The sequence below is a fragment of the Trematomus bernacchii genome, unplaced genomic scaffold (genome assembly GCF_902827165.1).
Source record: "Trematomus bernacchii unplaced genomic scaffold, fTreBer1.1, whole genome shotgun sequence".
NCBI classification, from domain to species: domain Eukaryota; kingdom Metazoa; phylum Chordata; class Actinopteri; order Perciformes; family Nototheniidae; genus Trematomus; species Trematomus bernacchii.
In genome coordinates this window covers 6,678,713-6,692,307 of record NW_022988066.1, presented here as the reverse complement: position 1 = coordinate 6,692,307, position 13,595 = coordinate 6,678,713, and the positions used below count along the sequence as shown (strand labels likewise).

Genomic DNA, 13,595 nt, shown 5'->3' with positions numbered 1-13,595 from the left:
AGAGTGGAGTGCTCGACACCGGTACTGAGAAAGATGACATTCAGGATTATCTAAGGAATTTGCTTTTGATCTTTTTCTTCATTGGCAAAAAGCTGCAATTGCCATTTCCCAACCTGAAGATTTCAATGTAATATGAAATGGTTAAAAAATCGTGCGACTCAACAGAAAACCATTATTATTTTTGTCTGGAAAGTCTTATCAGCCCCTTGCATATTTCACCAGCATTTGGCTAGTGCTCATTTCAAAAGCTGTATTTTCACCTCTTCTCATCGAAGGAGCACTCACTTGAAGTGCTCACACCTAGGGTTGTTACAGTTTTTACACCGCATACATTATTTAAAAATAAAAAAAACCGACTTCATGGTAGAGACAGAAGCACCTGCAGTATGTTAATATGAAATTATTTGAAAGCTATTGTTCATGTAATGCTTAATTTAACATGTCATAGTGCTGATTACATATTATATAAGCTCACATGCTTTAATTATATAATATTATAAAGTATCCTCATTTTCAGTTTATTATATAATTATGCTCTCGTTTTTTTTATAGTGTGAAACTGATTCTTGGTGTGACATAATCCACACACTTACAATGTTTGGCACCACTGATCTGGTGTTGGGATAATGAAAAGAGGACCAGTTTTATTGACATGTATTTCACTTTAATGATTAAAATGATAAAAGTTGAAAATAAGAAACACACAGATTAAAAAGGAACTATGACAACATATAAAGACTTCTCTCTGATTTAGAGCCTTTACAATGTTGTAACATTGTAAAGGCTCTAAATCAGAGAAGTCTCAGTTACTTTCACTACATTTGACAAAAGAACGAGTACGATAATGTGATGAAAGTATTATATGAACTTAAAGCTCTGTATATTAGACGGCTGTACTTGAACAACACTGAAACCGCACCATTTTATTTCCATCTTTGCATCAACTGCCTTCTACGACACATTGGCCTCCTGATTGATGAGCGTGTTTAGGTCCAGCTTTGTTTTCTCCAGAGCTGCAGTCTTGGCCCTCCGGGAGGGTCGCCGTTGAGGAACTGACTCTGGAACATTTTCGCCATCGCTGTCCAAAGCAAAAAAAAAGAGCAGATGAATATGAGTTTTTGAAAATAAAGCGATGGTATCAAACTAGGTATAGGTGCCGACAGTCAACTGAACACTCACCTCTCCTCTGATGACTCTGCCCTCCTGCTCGGCTTCCTGCCCGATCTGGCTGCGCAGACTTTCCTCTGACCTGTACACACAACACACACACACACACGTTACCTAACAGTGCTGAGTCAACACCTTGAGTCAGGTAGACAAGAAGAGCTCTAAAAATAGAGTGGCACTATGAACAACTGCAGTTTTAGATGAGTATACAGTACCTGCAGTTCCTCTTTTGGCTCTCTTGGCACATTTAGATGGATCGTCTGCTGCGGCCTCTGTGGAAAGATAGACAGAAAACTGATGTTTTGCTGCTCCTCTGTGCTAGTCTAGTCTTGACAGACACCGAATGGGATGTGCAGGCACATAAATCCACTTGGCAAGTTTCTGGTAATGAGACATAATCCATTAACAGGAGGATTTGTCACACGTGTGTGTAGTGTAAATGAAGTTAGGCACTGAGAAGGCAACATTTGTTACGGATGCTCAGCTGGATGTCAGGTTGTCTTTCCAACAGACTGTCACTGATTGCATGCGTACCGTCTGCGTTGACATCTAATGGTTGCAATGCGTTGGGGCTGAGGAGCTCTGCCTGTTCTTTAGAGTCCGCAAGCTGACAGATCATTTTCTCCAGACCACGGAGAGAGATACGATCCTTCACCTCCTGAAGGAAAGATGGGAGGAAAGAGGAAACATGAGAAATCAGGCCTTTAGGGGTGGAAATATACATGGTGAGCATCAGCATGCTAGCAGGTACAACCTCACTGCTGCGTGTGCCTGTGTGTGTGTGTGTGTGTACCTGTACGAGCTGCTGCAGAAGTGTCTGCAGGTCTTTCTTGACAGTTCCATCTCCGCTGAGCTCCAGGTTGCTTAGAGTCTTGGTATAGAGACGCACCTCAGGCGCAGTGGGGTCTTTCAACATCTCCCCGCAAATACGGACCGCCAAGTAGTCATGGACACACACCTCCTAAATAAGATATGAACTCAATACATTAAATGTGTTTTGACTCATTGAGCCACTATCAAATTAAGTGTTATAGAAGTAGTTTACAATTAAACAATATTGAATTAAAGCTGCATGCTTGAACGTGAACTGAAGCATGTAAGAGAACCAATTGCATCTGTCATAGAAATGGATTTGTGTTTGGAGGAAGAAAGCAATATCTGATGCAAAGATCAGTAGACCAATGAAATCCCAAACATTAAAGGTGGGGTAGGTAATTGTGGAGAAACCAGCTCGAGTGCGCTAGAATTTGAAAATACACAACCGGAAAAAATCTGCCTCTTCTTCAGACTTCCTTACTGAGCCCCTCCTCCAACACACACGAACATGCACATGACCAATGAGGGCACGAGATAAGTTTGTGCACAGATGGAAGGCTGACAGGCAGGTAGGCCATCCAGTTATTTTAGCCGGGCCGGCTAAAATGATAGATCGTGCTTTTTACAGTACTACGGCTTCCACAGATGAATTTTTTTAATGGATTTATTGTCAAAGCATTTAATATATTCATTGCTATCGGGATGTTAAGAGCATTCCATGGAATATAACAAAAAGTGTTTCTGAAATAAATGACATACCCCACCTTTAATAAGTAACAAAGCAGGTTTCTCACCTCTGTGTTGGTCGAGGGCTTGATAAGTGCACTGGGACGGGTGAGCTCGACGAGCAGCTCCACCACATTGTTAACGTCCACCTCAGCCAGCGGAGAGGTGGCGGGGGCATTCATCAGGGTCCGGACCGTGGGCAGGAAACCCTCCTCCACGACCTCCTGGTGGGCCCTGATACAGAAGAAACAATCTATATTCATTTATATTGCATTCCTAGGCGTGTAATCAGTTATTATAGCCAGCTTGCTATCCCGCCACACGTCATTTCATATATTTAATTTATCTTGCACATGTAAACATGAGACAAATGTGTAGCTAGTGCAACAAAAAAGATGGTCTGCTTGTGTGTGAGTGCATGTGTGACCTGCTCTCGCGGGCGTAGAGCTGGAAGAAGACGCCGAGGCAGTGCCGCAGCCGGGTGTCGTCCTCGGTGACGGGATTGTACCAGAGCAGCACCAGACGGGAGAACATCTTGGCACTGGATATACGGCCGGTGTACATGAGTTTGGCGAGACTCTCTGCCGTCTCTGTACGCAGGCCAGACACCTGAAAAACACAGATATTTCAAGAACGCTCTTCTTCCACTGAAACTAGACACACACACTTCTAATTATTAGGTAGATATTACGCCCTCAATCTCACCTCACTGTCCAGGAACTCTGAGAGCATCACGAGGATACTCTGAGCCGTGTCCTCTGGAGCGTCTCCCTTCTCCTCCGCCGCCGGGGCGTCCTCTTCCCGCCGGTCTGGGGATTTGGAGTTTAGGGCCGTCAGATTGGCAGCTGTCTCAGAGAGCAGCTGGAAGCCAAACAGCAGCAGCAGGTCGACGATCGCCCGCAGAGCGCTGATACGGATTTTGACCTCATCCAGCTGAGCAATCTGAAAATACACACAACGGATGTATTCATGCTTTTTTTTTTGCGCCATTGAGCAAAAATATATTAGTTATTTTTATTATCTGCACAGGCAAACATCACCAGGGCTTTGCTTGTTTCTTTGTGATGTGCATGAAGGGACTGTTAAACATGAAGCCTGTATACAGATGTGTTTGAGGTTTGGTGAATTACCTGCAGCAGGAGGACCATGTGGGCTTTGGCCAGCTCCCTGCTGTGCAGAGTGCATGTTCCCAGACACACAACGGCCATGTTACGGACAGCCGGGTGAGCATTTGCTATACTAGGCAGAACCTGACAGAGAGGGAGAACATTGTCCCTTTTACTCACTTCATACATTTACATGCAGCTTAGAAATGCCAGTGAAACAACATTGGTTAATCTAAACATTCGCACATTCTGCATCATTCCCAGATTTAATAAAAAAATATTTGGTTTCGTGCAGCATATGTCAACTCTCAGGTTGTTGTTCGGAACATAGACAGCTAAATAAGAGCGGCAACAAATATACACAATGCTTTTAGCTGCACAACAAAAACAAAACACTACTGACAGGTTGGCACGCCATAAATGCTAAACGAATCTATGGTAGGTAACTTTGTTGTGATACTGTTGATTTCATTTCTTTTGATCTGTACATTAACAGAAACTTTAGTGGAAATAAGATGATGTGTTTAGTGTGGGTTTGTACCAGGGAGGACATTAAGGCGCTTATGGTTGGACCAATCCTTGTCTTGATGCCCATCTGCTTCAGCAGCTCTGCACACATTGTGAGACACCTCAGGAGAGTCTCGGGGTCATTCTGAAAAACAGGAAACCAATAAGCATTAAGTCGGTTTCCCATATACATCAGGAGGAAAATCTAAAGTTTACGGGGTAAATATTATTTATGACATGTCGCATACCTTCTCGCGGATCTCCTTGTCGGCCGGCTGGCTGATCTCCTGGACTTCCTGGAGGATCTGGTTCCTGCGGTTGTCCAGCTCTGCGATGGAGTCCTTCAGCTCTGCAGCGCGGCTGAAGTCCTGGGCGGCGACAGAGTCCTCCAGAGTTTGTTTGGCCTCCATGATGCTCACCTTCACCTCTGCTAGCTGGGGGAGGGGAGAAGAACAGAAGAGGAGAGAGTCATTCCTCAGCTGAAATACACTCCGGAGGATTCCTGACTGTTGAGAAGGGCAACGGCACCTCCGTTTACAGGAGAAACAACAACAACACCACCTGGGGCTCTGGGCCAGGTGAAGACCCTCTAGAGCCTACTTTGCCTTTACTGACTGAAAAGGGGAGCAGGTGCATAGAAGGGATGGAAGTTAAACACCTGGGGCAAGGATTAACTTCCTTAGCAGCTGTTTGGTCTCGGAGATATGATCTACTTAAGTGCATGTTGAAAGATGGAGAGGTGAGATGTATTGATGGTTGTGAGCAATCCCTCTGTGAGTATTTGTGCACATAGTTAACCACAGACTCTCACTGAGCTTCAGGAGATACTTCCCCCACACAATGACCATTTGTAGATCAATTACTCGACCTTGTGTTACCTTCAATTCTTGAATAAAAGGTTGTTTTTCTAGCATGCCCCCTAAACTCAAATTTAGATAAAAACAAGTAAAGGCTGGGGTTTATTCTGGCAAATCTAATAACCTGTAAATTGGAAGGTTTTAAATAAAATGCGTTTAGGAAGTAGTAAGCTTACATCTGGATAAATGACACGTATATATATTTTGCAAGAGTTGTGTGCGAATGGAAAAATGGCCCCGTTTACTTCCTCAAGAGGGGCTTTTTGATTCTTTGTTCACGTGGAGGCATACAAGAAGAATTCAAGATGTTGTGAGAAATTGATATATACATTTTTTGTTGTTGGTTGAAGCATTCCTTTAAATGAGGAAATAAGACAAACAAAGAACACTGATATTAAAAAGGGGGAAATGACTGGACCTGCAAAGGGAAAGACCAGATTGGCGTACATGATTATGCCCTTTCCACCTCACTTAAAACATGCTTTCCCTCCAAATACAAACCATCTGCCAGCTGGTGGTGCAGAGGGATGGACAAACAGAAAGAGAGGGAGTGTATACAGAGCACAGAAGAGAAGACATAGAAATAACAAAGGTCTAGTATGTTATTCCTCTCAATTCCAGAAGTTGTAAACCTTTCATATAGTTAATTGGTTTATCCATAATAAAGAAAATCTTGTGAAGCAAATTCATCTTTCTGTAGCTTTTTGAACCTTTGAACAAATACAAGAAGAGATGTGCCAACATGTGGTGCTTTCATCCATCCAAAAAACAGTGGGGTGTTTGGAGAGGATTACTGAATGTAATTGCTCCTGGGGGCTGGGGGTGTTGCCCACCTGGACCTGATGCCGGCGGCTCATGTTCTCGTCCATCGGCGCGCTGGCCTCCATGATGGGCTCCCTCACATCGGAGATGATTTCTGCCAGCTGTGGAACACAAAGCCAGCTCACATTATGACACATACCTCAGTGGTAATGATCCCAACACAAAAACAAAAAAAAACCCCTTTCATTTGGTTTAATCTCAAGCAGAAGACCTTTAGTAACGGTTTAATTCTTGCTTCCATCAGAACAATAATCCGCCCCTTCCGCCTCAAAGTGCATCCCCTAGCAAATGTTGATAAATAATCTTGTATAAGGTCTGCCTAATGAGTTCTTCAGTTGAATAAGAAGTACACCTAGGATTGAATAATGATAGAAAAATGTAACTTACAGTCTGTATGCGTCTGTGGTCATCGGGTATGAGGGTGAGGAGTTTCTCAGTGAGAAGGGAGACCAGGGAGGAGGGAGTCTGAGGCAGAACCAACATCTCCTGCAGGACCGACAACACGCGCTTCCTGCAAAAACATTCAACATGTCAGACAACAACTTAACAAGCTCATGATACATTTTGGCCAACTGGACATTATTAAGGCAGAACAAAAAAAGGGCTGAACAACAAACTCTTTCAAATTCTGATATTTCTTTTCACTCCCAAGTTTGTTCCTCTTCTTACCTGCCGCCCTCCTCGTTGGTGTCCAGACAGCCGATGAGATGGATGAGCTGTTGGGAGATGAACTCCTTGGTCATGACGAGCTCCAACTGGTTAAAGTCGGCCCTCTGTTCCTCCGTCAGTAGAGGCACCACCTTCAGATATCTGCAACAGGCATGTTCAGGAGGTTTACAACTTATATTGGATTTTGCTGTTGTTGATTACCAGAACCAACATTATACATCACAGAGTAAACACCACAATAATATGAATTGCAATACTGCAACATTGTAGCAGCACTACCTACAAGCTGCAGCAACACACGGTCTATCTGCTTTAAGACAGCACCTGAGAGATCTTTACAAACCTGGTCACGAAATTAAAAACACATTTATTTTGTGCAGATAAAGGTTAAGCACACCAGCAAATGTCATTTTGCAGCATTTCACGCATTAGCATCCCAGTTATTAGGCAGGTGGTAAAACAGCAGAGTGTTACAACATTGGTGCATCGAAAGGAAATTTGAGAGCTGGGATTTAAACTATAAACAAATGTGGAAGACATTCTGTGATGTATTAAAAGGTCATGTATTGTGTTGTAGTGCTTGTTTTACTGGGATTGTATGTTTTTATATAAATACCACACTTTAAAATAACTAGTCATGTTAAGATGAAAATAAGCAACAAGTTTGCCACACAGTTACATACAGAAAGAGCTCCTCTGGACCGGCCTTCAGATACCTGAGCAACAACATGAGCAAACTGTGTTAGGTGTTCTGTCCTGAGCATCAAAAAGTAACTACATTCTCTAGGGCTGCTCGATTACGGCAAAAATCATAATCACGATTATTTTGGTCAATAATGTGAACAGTATGTTTTTAACAGTTGATTACCCTGAACTTTAAGTATAATTCAACTGAAAACACAATAAAAAATTTTAAAATTAAAAATTAAATATATAATATAATCGTTTTATTTCGCTTACGTTGTTTTCGTAATCGTTGCAAGCCAAAATCGTAATCAAGATTAATATACGATTAATTGCACAGCCCTAATATTCACTACTTGATACTTTACTTAAAGGGGACCTATCATGCAAAATGCACTTTTGTACGTCTTTTATACATGAATACGTGTCCCCGGTGTTCCAGGGAACTCACCAAGTGTCAGAAAACACAACCCTCTCTATTTTCCTCCATACCCAAATCTCTAAAAAAGGCGCTGCAACGGATCTGATAAAAACTGATCCAGATTTGAACACTGTCCTGACGTCAGGACGGTGGCGCTACGGCTATTGGGCCAACTCCACCAATCAGGAGGAGACAGCCACGGCCATTGCCGTTCGAAAGCGCTGGAGACGCTGTAGTACATATGCCAGGCCTGTAGGTGGTGCTGTTCTCACTGAATCTGCCCTTGCAAAAACAGAGCTAGAAATTGTCAAATTGAGCAAAATGAGGCATGGCTAAAATGCATGATCTGTTTGGTATTTTGAAAAAGAAAAAGTATAAATATGCCTTATATAGGTATGGTCCTACACTATATTATTCAAATATAGCATGATAGGTCCACTTTAAGTTTAAGTTCACAACTTTAAGTGTATCTTAAAACACAAACTCGCAAAGCCTACTTAGAACAACATTGGGGAAAAATGTAATGCCCCGTAAAAGTAGTAAGAATTATTAGAATTTTTTTTTCATATGGGCACCTGAATATTGTTTGAAGACATGCTCTTCTCTTACCGGTAGAGGAAGTCAGCATAAGTGGCAGCGTCTGGTAACACTTGCTCCAGCATTTCCTCACCGTCGTCTCCTTGAGCCTTGAGGAACTCGCACAGAGCTCTCCAGTAAAGCACATTCTCACAGGACAGAGAGTCCACAGGGATCAGCTTCCTGTTGAAAACACACGTAAGCACAACTTCAGACATTGGGTAACTATGTGATAATATATGAAAGCCACAGAGTTGAGGTTTGAGTGTACCTGTTGTCGAGCTGCGCTCTGTTCTGCGGCAGTTCTTCAGTCAGAGTGCCTTTGAAGATGGCCTTCAGTGTTTCCAGAGCAGTGTCGGCACAGTTCTCCACATCCAGCTTATGGAGCAGACCAATAACGTTTCCCTCCACCCGGAGCAACCAGGCCGGCAGCAGGCGAGAAGAAACCATCTCCCTCACCGTTTCTACAGCACAGCAAATAACAAATATGAAACGTACATGATGGAATTCAGAGCTAAAACAACCAGTTTTAGTTTTTCTTTTGTCAGTTTAGTCGGTTTTTTCACTGACCTCCAATGTGAGAATGTGCAATCTGTTATACATCATTTTGGTATAAATGTATTTGAGTTTAAAATGCTGGATGGACAAATCATTATAACACCTTATACTGTGAGAAATTGTGATGAAAAAAAGGTCTCTATTTAATGGACTAAATAAATAAGAAATAGAATAATTCTAACAGATTAACTAATAATATATTGTTTTTGCAGCAAGTACGATAAAAAACACATTACACTCATTACAGAAATAGTTACCTGAGGTGTCACGGAGACCCTGCTGCAGTAGAGTAACTCTCTGTGCGATGGTCAAAGCTTTAATGTGAACTTTGTCAGCCAGAACCTTAAAAACAGAAAATAGAAAAGATAGCAAGTTTGAACCGCAATCACAATGTTTGGCAAGAACAATGTAATATCATTTGACTGGATCTGAAGTTACCTGGTAGGCCAGCTTGCGGACATTCTCTTTGATGTCCCGGGTGCGTTTGAGTACTTTGGGGAGGGTGCGAGGGGACATTGCGATGCAGGAAAGAACGGCACGACGCACTTCTGCATTGGTGTCGTTTTCCAGAATCAGCATATACGCTAAAAAGTGGAAAAAAGCTGAGCATTAGACGGTTTGAGGGCCAATGACAAAGAGAAAAAACATACATTTCAAATCACAAAAAAACAAAGGAGAATTGAAAAACTACTGATTAAACACAAAACTATGTTCTCTAAAAATGTGAATTAAAGACTATATTCTGCATATGTTGTAGTGTATTGTGTCAAATCTAAATAAATCATGCAGGGATAGAAAAAACACACCATTGATAGTTGGACAGTCGGAATCCTTGGGCTGTTGTAGACGCGTCATGGCCAGAGCAGCCTGAATCCTCACGTTGGGGAACTTGTCAGTGACTCGGACCAGCATGGCTTGGTGGATGCGGTCAAACAGGTCGTCGTCTATCTGGGCATTCTCCGCCATACTGCCCAGCAGCTTGTTGATCAGCTGACACACACGGAAACGCACCGCATGGCTGCTGGCTTTGTGAGACTGGGAAGACAAGGCAACAATTTGGGAGAAGAAGTGGAAAAAGGAAAGTGAGACATAAAAGTGTAGGAGTAAGAAACAGATGGAGGCCAACAGGCGGAGAGGGGAAACAGATGGGACAGGACAAAATCTGATTAAGAAGAAGCAGAAACATCAATCACAGCAGGGATTCTTTGTAGAGCAAATGCTTGAAATAAATTCAGAAAGTGTTTTCTAGAAAAAGTTGGGTGAACGTGATACATGTTTTAGTCACAAAGTTGATCACTTGTAATCACAGAAGAAACGGTGTGCATACACTCATGTAACAATGTTTATACCTCCAACAGGAAATTGAAGATGAAACTCAGAAATGGATGATCATCCTCCTCATCATCTTCTTCTTCTTCCTCTTCCTCCTGCTTCTCCTCCTCCTCCTCTGTTTTCGGTGGAGACAGGAAGCTTGTGGCAAACCTTGCTACGAACTCTATGATGTTTTCAACTGTAGGTTCCCGCTTGTAGACGATCATGGCGTATTTCAGGTAGTGGACAAACTCCTCATGGAACAGGGTCTTGTCCTCCAGCTGGTTGAGGGGATGGAGGATTTAGAGGAAATTACATAACCAGTTTCAGCAATATCAATTTTTCTGTATATATCATTTTATTTTTTAAGTGAATAAGTAAGGGTTTGACTACCCTACATTCAATAACTCAACATGCTACCCCATTTTCATGTTTCCAAAAAAATTCTAAAACATTTAAATAAAAGACTGAAATAATAACAGTCAATGAGCAACGTTTGTCAACAAAGATAATATTGTATCTACACTATACACACATGCACATACTTGGTAAACACAAAACATAATAGTCATAAATCATGGGGTTTAAAGAAGAAATATATAATAAAACTGAATACAAAAAAACAAGTAGTGTAGAAAAAGTTGAATAGGGAAAGAAGATGTATTTTATAGGAAATAAAAAGACATCTAGCTTACTATGTCGTCAGTTTATATTACTGTCCTTGTGATACAAATAAAACACAAAAGCAGCTTTCAGTTTCTGTGCACCACATATTTGGACCAAACCTCATGAAAACATTTAGTCTAACCTTAGTCTGAATTTAATAACTTTTGTGGATTAAATGTTTGTTTTCTTTTATGTAGTTATATTTGTGACTTTATATTAAAATCTCTCATTGCCCTATTCATTTTGTTCTCCTATGATTGTTTTCATAGTGCCTTGTGAAACCTTTTACCACACTATTACCCCCACATTACAGCATGGATATAAACTCTTGAGTAAGTGTATTCTGTATAAAGATAAAGAGATGAACAGTACATTAAACACCACAGATCACTCACCTTGTTGTAGCGGCTGTTCAGGTTTGCCACCAGCTTTGCTTTGTTATTGTGGCCCTTCTGAGCGCGCTGAAACGCCTCTTTTATGTCCATTTCACTGTCTGCAGTCATCTTTCCTTCACAGAAAACCACATTGAAAGACAGAATTAGTCCAACAGTCGCTTTAGCTTTCTTCACAACACGGCCGTAACGTTTTAACTTCAGCAGCCCGTTTGTCTCTAGTGCCTCATTAGCTAAAAGCCCCTCCTCGATCACTCTCTAAGGAGAGCAGAAAAACAACGTAACCTGGCTACTTTGTTTCGGGATAAAAGTATCTGGTGACACGTTCAACTATATTTAATCATAACGTTGGAGCTGACGTTATATTATACAATACAATTAGACAAATTATGAGAATTAGAAATGTACCTTTCTTTCCGATTTCCTCTGCCAACACTGCCGCCTGTTTTCAAATTCAACTGCCGTGTGGTCTCGCGAGAAGTGAGACGTGACTACTACGCATGACGTATATAGCGGGTTCAAATGTCTGCTCTGAGTCTTGCCTGGAAGGCTATACCGGTCAGGCTACTTTATGAACTTTTTAAAGCAGCAGCACTTTTTTTCTGTTATTTTAAAGATTTAATAATCGTTTAGTAAATTGACATGATAAATCACATTCATCTGTCTTGCACGCCATTAAAGAGAAGGCAAATCCTATTACTTCAATGGTTCAAAATAATAATAATAATAATAGCTTGCATTTATATAGCGCCTTTCTAGGGACCCAAGTCGCTTTACAAGTAATAGGGCAAAAACAAACATAACAAAACAAAAGTCAGACAGACAAAACAACAGATCGATTAGGGGCCGAAAAAATGACTTTATTATTACTAATACTGTTGCACATCAATTAGGATGAAATATTTACTGTGATTCTTTTTTTTGTAACGAGTGCACCTAAAGAAATGAGGGAATGGATTTGAGGTATAGAAAATGTATGAATAACCTCTCTGAAAGAAATGTTTGCATTGCCTACAATATTCTACGTACTCCACTGTAAGGCACTTTGGGAGACTTGGTTTGCTGGATTTTTTGTGAATTGTAGAACAAGATAATAATGTGTCCTAATTTTGATTATGGTTAGGGTTAGAGATTCAGATACATTATAGTACTATATAATATACTATCAAAAAAAGCCCACCTCATTATGTTGTATCATAAGTTAGAGACAACTTGATCCCACAGTGAAACAAGCTGCAGAGTTAAAGGTAAGACAATTCGAATCTATATTGTTCTGAAATGAGTGGTTGTGCAGAATGAGTACTTTTATGTTTTGTACAAGAAGCTGTTTTATCACATCTTTTTGGCTCATGAAAGAGAGAGTGGGTGGACTATTGGAGATACTTATACCCCCTGCTTCCAACAGCATAATCATTATGATAATAGACCTCTCAGATAATCCTAGGCTCACATGCACGCAGGTCCAATGCATAAGCCTGGATAGGATACCCTCCTGCCTGAGAGCTGCAGCCCTGGACATCCCAACACCAATGATTTTGTACACTGATGGCCTATATGGGTCAAATGTGGGAAATAATCTATTATCAGATTAGTGCTTGAGTTCTTTCATCTAACCCTATATAGCCTTTATGATATACCATAACCTAAACCTAACCCTAATTCTAAACAAACAGTTGGGCCTGTTTTTGTATACTTTTGTATATAATATTTCAAAAGTAGCCTACTAAAAATAATTCCAGGTATACACGGTAAATTGTATTTAACTGAGTAATAATGTAAATCTGGGCATGAAAACAATATTCAAAGATATTCCTTTAAACATGTTCACATCAGATTATCTAAGAAATGTCTTGTATTTGTATGTATAGGTATTTGGAATTTGTTTTTATTAAGATGTAACTCAACATATGAAATGTACAAGTTGTTGAGTAAAATTAAATGATTACCCTTTAAAATGTAGTGGAGTAGAAGTTTAAAGTAGCATACAATGGAAATGCTCAAGTAAAGTACAAGTACCTCAAAATTGTACTTAAGTACAATTTTGAGGAAATGTACTTAGTTACATCCCACCTCTGACTCTAAGTGGTAGTAGGCTAGTAGCCAATAGTATAGAATTACCCTGCCGATGGAAATACCCCCCGTTTAATAAAAGCAGTAGGCAGCAGTCATATGTTTAGTTTATCTGATTGATGGAGTAAACCACACAGCAGACCCCCGAGACCCTCCTCCCTCCTCCCGGTGATTGATACAGCAGCGCCGGTAGAGGCGGGGCTCACTGCAGCAGTGCGCCTCTCGAGCTGTCTCCGGTAATGTTCCG

General features: G+C 41.1%; 1 protein-coding gene across 2 annotated transcripts; it reads right to left on the bottom strand.

The window, feature by feature from the left end:
• Positions 1-689: 689 nt before the first annotated feature.
• ncapg (non-SMC condensin I complex, subunit G) lies at positions 690-11,752 on the bottom strand. Of its 2 annotated transcripts, XM_034120812.1 has the most exons (23): positions 11,687-11,752; positions 11,282-11,394; positions 10,259-10,501; positions 9,716-9,944; positions 9,348-9,493; positions 9,167-9,251; positions 8,623-8,815; positions 8,385-8,534; positions 7,354-7,386; positions 6,671-6,811; positions 6,389-6,512; positions 6,013-6,102; positions 4,571-4,756; positions 4,357-4,467; positions 3,840-3,959; positions 3,415-3,651; positions 3,137-3,318; positions 2,778-2,943; positions 1,961-2,128; positions 1,702-1,825; positions 1,383-1,439; positions 1,180-1,249; positions 690-1,078 (listed from the first exon to the last, which is right to left on the bottom strand). In XM_034120812.1, exons 2-23 carry the CDS (start codon positions 11,387-11,389, stop codon positions 952-954), a joined length of 3,090 nt encoding a protein of 1,029 aa, XP_033976703.1. In that variant the 5' UTR covers positions 11,390-11,394; positions 11,687-11,752; the 3' UTR covers positions 690-951. The 2 variants fall into 2 exon arrangements, with proteins under 2 accessions (XP_033976703.1, XP_033976704.1); XM_034120813.1 differs by lacking the exon at positions 7,354-7,386.
• Between the last annotated feature and the right edge of the window lie 1,843 nt (positions 11,753-13,595).

Bases quoted from the DNA above. Each gene is read 5' to 3' on its own strand.
- ncapg (XM_034120812.1), bottom strand. From the start codon at position 11,389: ATGACTGCAGACAGTGAAATGGACATAAAAGAGGCGTTTCAGCGCGCT. The intron at 10,502-11,281 runs GTGAGTGATCTG...CCCCTCAACCAG, and splicing joins TGAACAGCCGCTACAACAAG to CTGGAGGACAAGACCCTGTT. The intron at 3,960-4,356 runs GTACAAACCCAC...CCTCTCTGTCAG, and splicing joins GCGCCTTAATGTCCTCCCTG to GTTCTGCCTAGTATAGCAAA.